Source organism: Fonticula alba (assembly GCF_000388065.1).
Source record: "Fonticula alba strain ATCC 38817 unplaced genomic scaffold supercont2.2, whole genome shotgun sequence".
Taxonomy (NCBI): Eukaryota; order Rotosphaerida; family Fonticulaceae; genus Fonticula; species Fonticula alba.
The window spans coordinates 3,844,184-3,846,799 of NW_009242972.1; the positions used below are offsets into that span (position 1 = coordinate 3,844,184).

Genomic DNA, 2,616 nt, shown 5'->3' on the forward strand with positions numbered 1-2,616 from the left:
GGGGGGGGGGGGAGGCGGATTGACCGACGCCCAGGTTGGAGGCGCCCGAGCGCTATATCCGGTGAAAAAGCCAACCGGGCAGGTCCCCCCCAACTGGACCAAGTAAACAGGGTTCCAGGGATGGCGGGCGGTCAGTTGGGATCCGATCGCTGGCGGCGTTGGCACTCGTATCTGCCTCGTGTTCCGTCGTCCCTTCTTCCCCGAGCACGGGGGAGAGGGGGGCGTTCCTGCGCCGGAGGTCCGGCTGAGGTGGGATCTGCTCTGGCGTGCGGACGGGTGGGAAAAGGGCCCCGGCGGCGCCTTCCGACGCACTCCATCCGCCCAGACACACTTCCTCTTCTGCCCGCCCCCTTGCGCCACCTCCCTTTCCCCTCCACTGCCCTCCCCCCCTTCCCCCCCCTCCCCCTCCCCCACCCACACACACACACATCCATCCACCTCGACTGGCTCCTCGTGCCTCGGCGACATGCACTCTCTCCTGCGGTGGGCTGGCCCACTGGCCCGGCGATCAGGCACACAGCCGGCAACCGCGGCTGCCATGCATCAGCTCCTCCAGCGGTGTAGAGGGCCTCCCCGCGCCAAGGCCCCGGCCGGAGTGGCCCTTGCGTCGGGTGCCATCACCAGTGCCGGGGATGGCCCAGCCACGACACAGGCGCCGGAGGCTGAGCTGGCCTCCACTCCGGCAGCCGACCCGATGGCCGACCAAATGGCTGACATGATGGCCTCGTTGATGGCCTCTTCGGCTCCGATGCCGGGGGCAGGTGGGGCACTTGCCGGGGAGCTGCTTCCGCTGGCATCCTCCTACCAAGATCCGGTGATGGGGTTCGTTTGGGTGGCCGAGCGGGCACTCCGGCTGCTGCACGATCTGCCATCTGGAGCTGGCTTGCCGCCGGTTCCCTGGTGGCTGACCATCCTGACGCTGACGCTGGTGGCGCGATCGGCCATCAGTGTGCCGGCCACCATGTGGAGTCTGCGGCGATCCCACGCCATCGAGCGCCTGAAGCCCACGCTGGATGCCTGGCAGGCACGCTTTTCGACGGAAATGATGCGCGACGTTGTCACGGCATACGAGCGGCGTCGTGATGCCCCAGGCCCGCCTCCAAGCCCGAAGGAAGTGCTGCAAGCCGGCAACATCAACATTGTCTACGAGGATGTCGTCCCGGCGGCGCATGGTATCGAGCTGGCCCCGGCCGCGCGAAAGAAGCTCGTCCGGCAACTGGAGAAGAGGGTGCGTTGCTCTGGTCTGGGGGCTTCCTTCTTTTTTTTTCTCTCTCTCGATCGGCCCCTGCCATGCTTCCCGCTGTCCATGGCAGACGATTTAACCCCCTCGGCTGGCGGTGATGGCGGTCGGGGGTGGCGGGAAAACCCAACGTCCCGTAGATGCGCAAGCAGCGAGGCGCCGAACTCAAAGGGGCCGGCCTGTCGCACTATGCCTCGCCACCGGTCATGATGGCTGTCATGCAGATCCCCCTGTGGCTGAGTGTGTCACTGGCACTGCGGCACATGTCCGCCTTCTCCGGGGGGTCGTGGCTGCTGAATGCGGCGGCCGGGACGCCGGACCCGGCTTTCCGCCCGGCGCCGCTGCCTGGCTTCACGGAGGGTGGCTTTGGTCCCTTCCTGGATCTGACAGTGGCCGATCCCTCGGGATTGCTGCCGCTGGCCACCGGGTCGGTGCTGCTGCTGAATTCGCTGGTGCGTCGTCTGGCCGGCTTCTCCTCTTGCCCCCCTTTGCTGTGTCCCCTTCGCTGTGTCCCCTTCGCTGTGTCCCCTTCGCTGTGTCCCCTTCGCTGTGTCCCCTTCGCTGTGTCTCTTACCTTCGCTGCCCCGCTGCATCTGCTTTCTCCCGGCACGGTGTCCTTGCCCACCATGGGCCGATCCATGTAGTACACGTACCTGCGCAAGCCGGCCGGCGTGGAGCTGTCCGTGCAGATGCGGTATGTCAATGCTCTGAGTGTTTCCGGAGCTTGTGTGATCTTCGCCCTGGGCGATACCCTCCCGGCGGTGCGTTCGCGTGTCCTCTCACCGAATTTGGCGCTCTCCACCTGTCTGCATCCCCATCTCGGCCCATGTTCCTCTCTTTGCTTTGCGCCAGACACTTACCCCCCGATGGCGGTGGCGAGAGCAGGCCCTCTACTTTTACTGGCTCTCAAGCGGCGTGTTCAGCCTCAGTCAGCAGGTCCTGCTCAATAATCCCTGGTTCCGGCGGTATGTCCTGCGAGTGCCCTTCCTCCGCAGTGAGCGTGCATCGCTCATCCACCTTGGTCGGCGCCTCCAGCGTGAGGGCAAGCTCGGGGCATCTCTCCTGGCGGCCGCCCGCGGGTGGCGTATGCCGGCTTGGTGGCGGGCCTAGAGGGGGGAGAACGCGCGTGCGGGCGAACAGCGCACCCCCCTGCCGGTGCCGGAAAATAGACTCTTCCGTCGGCAGTTCTCTGCTGGCGATTGTTCCCCTCAACCTGGCAGATGCGATCTCGCTGTCCTGGGGCGGTCCTGTCCGGCGGGGGAGCGGGGGCGGGGGAGCGGGGGCGGGGGAGCGGGGGCGGGGGCGGGGAGGGGGGAGCTAGCAACAGCAAAAGGTCCAGGGGTGTCGGTGGGCCGGTGTGGCTGCATCATCGGGCG

General features: G+C 66.8%; 1 protein-coding gene across 1 annotated transcript; it reads left to right on the forward strand.

Annotated features, from left to right (window-relative positions):
* Nucleotides 1-392: 392 nt before the first annotated feature.
* On the forward strand, nt 393-2,451 carry H696_01795 (hypothetical protein). Its single transcript, XM_009495703.1, has 4 exons — nt 393-1,228; nt 1,381-1,692; nt 1,885-2,001; nt 2,126-2,451. Exons 1-4 carry the CDS (start codon nt 467-469, stop codon nt 2,348-2,350), a joined length of 1,416 nt encoding a protein of 471 aa, XP_009493978.1. The 5' UTR covers nt 393-466; the 3' UTR covers nt 2,351-2,451.
* Nucleotides 2,452-2,616: the final 165 nt, after the last annotated feature.

Coding starts and splice junctions, on each gene's coding strand:
- H696_01795 (XM_009495703.1), top strand. CDS start 467: ATGCACTCTCTCCTGCGGTGGGCTGGCCCACTGGCCCGGCGATCAGGC. Junction 1,229..1,380: donor TCCGGCAACTGGAGAAGAGG/GTGCGTTGCTCT, acceptor AACGTCCCGTAG/ATGCGCAAGCAGCGAGGCGC. Junction 2,002..2,125: donor TGGGCGATACCCTCCCGGCG/GTGCGTTCGCGT, acceptor TGGCGAGAGCAG/GCCCTCTACTTTTACTGGCT.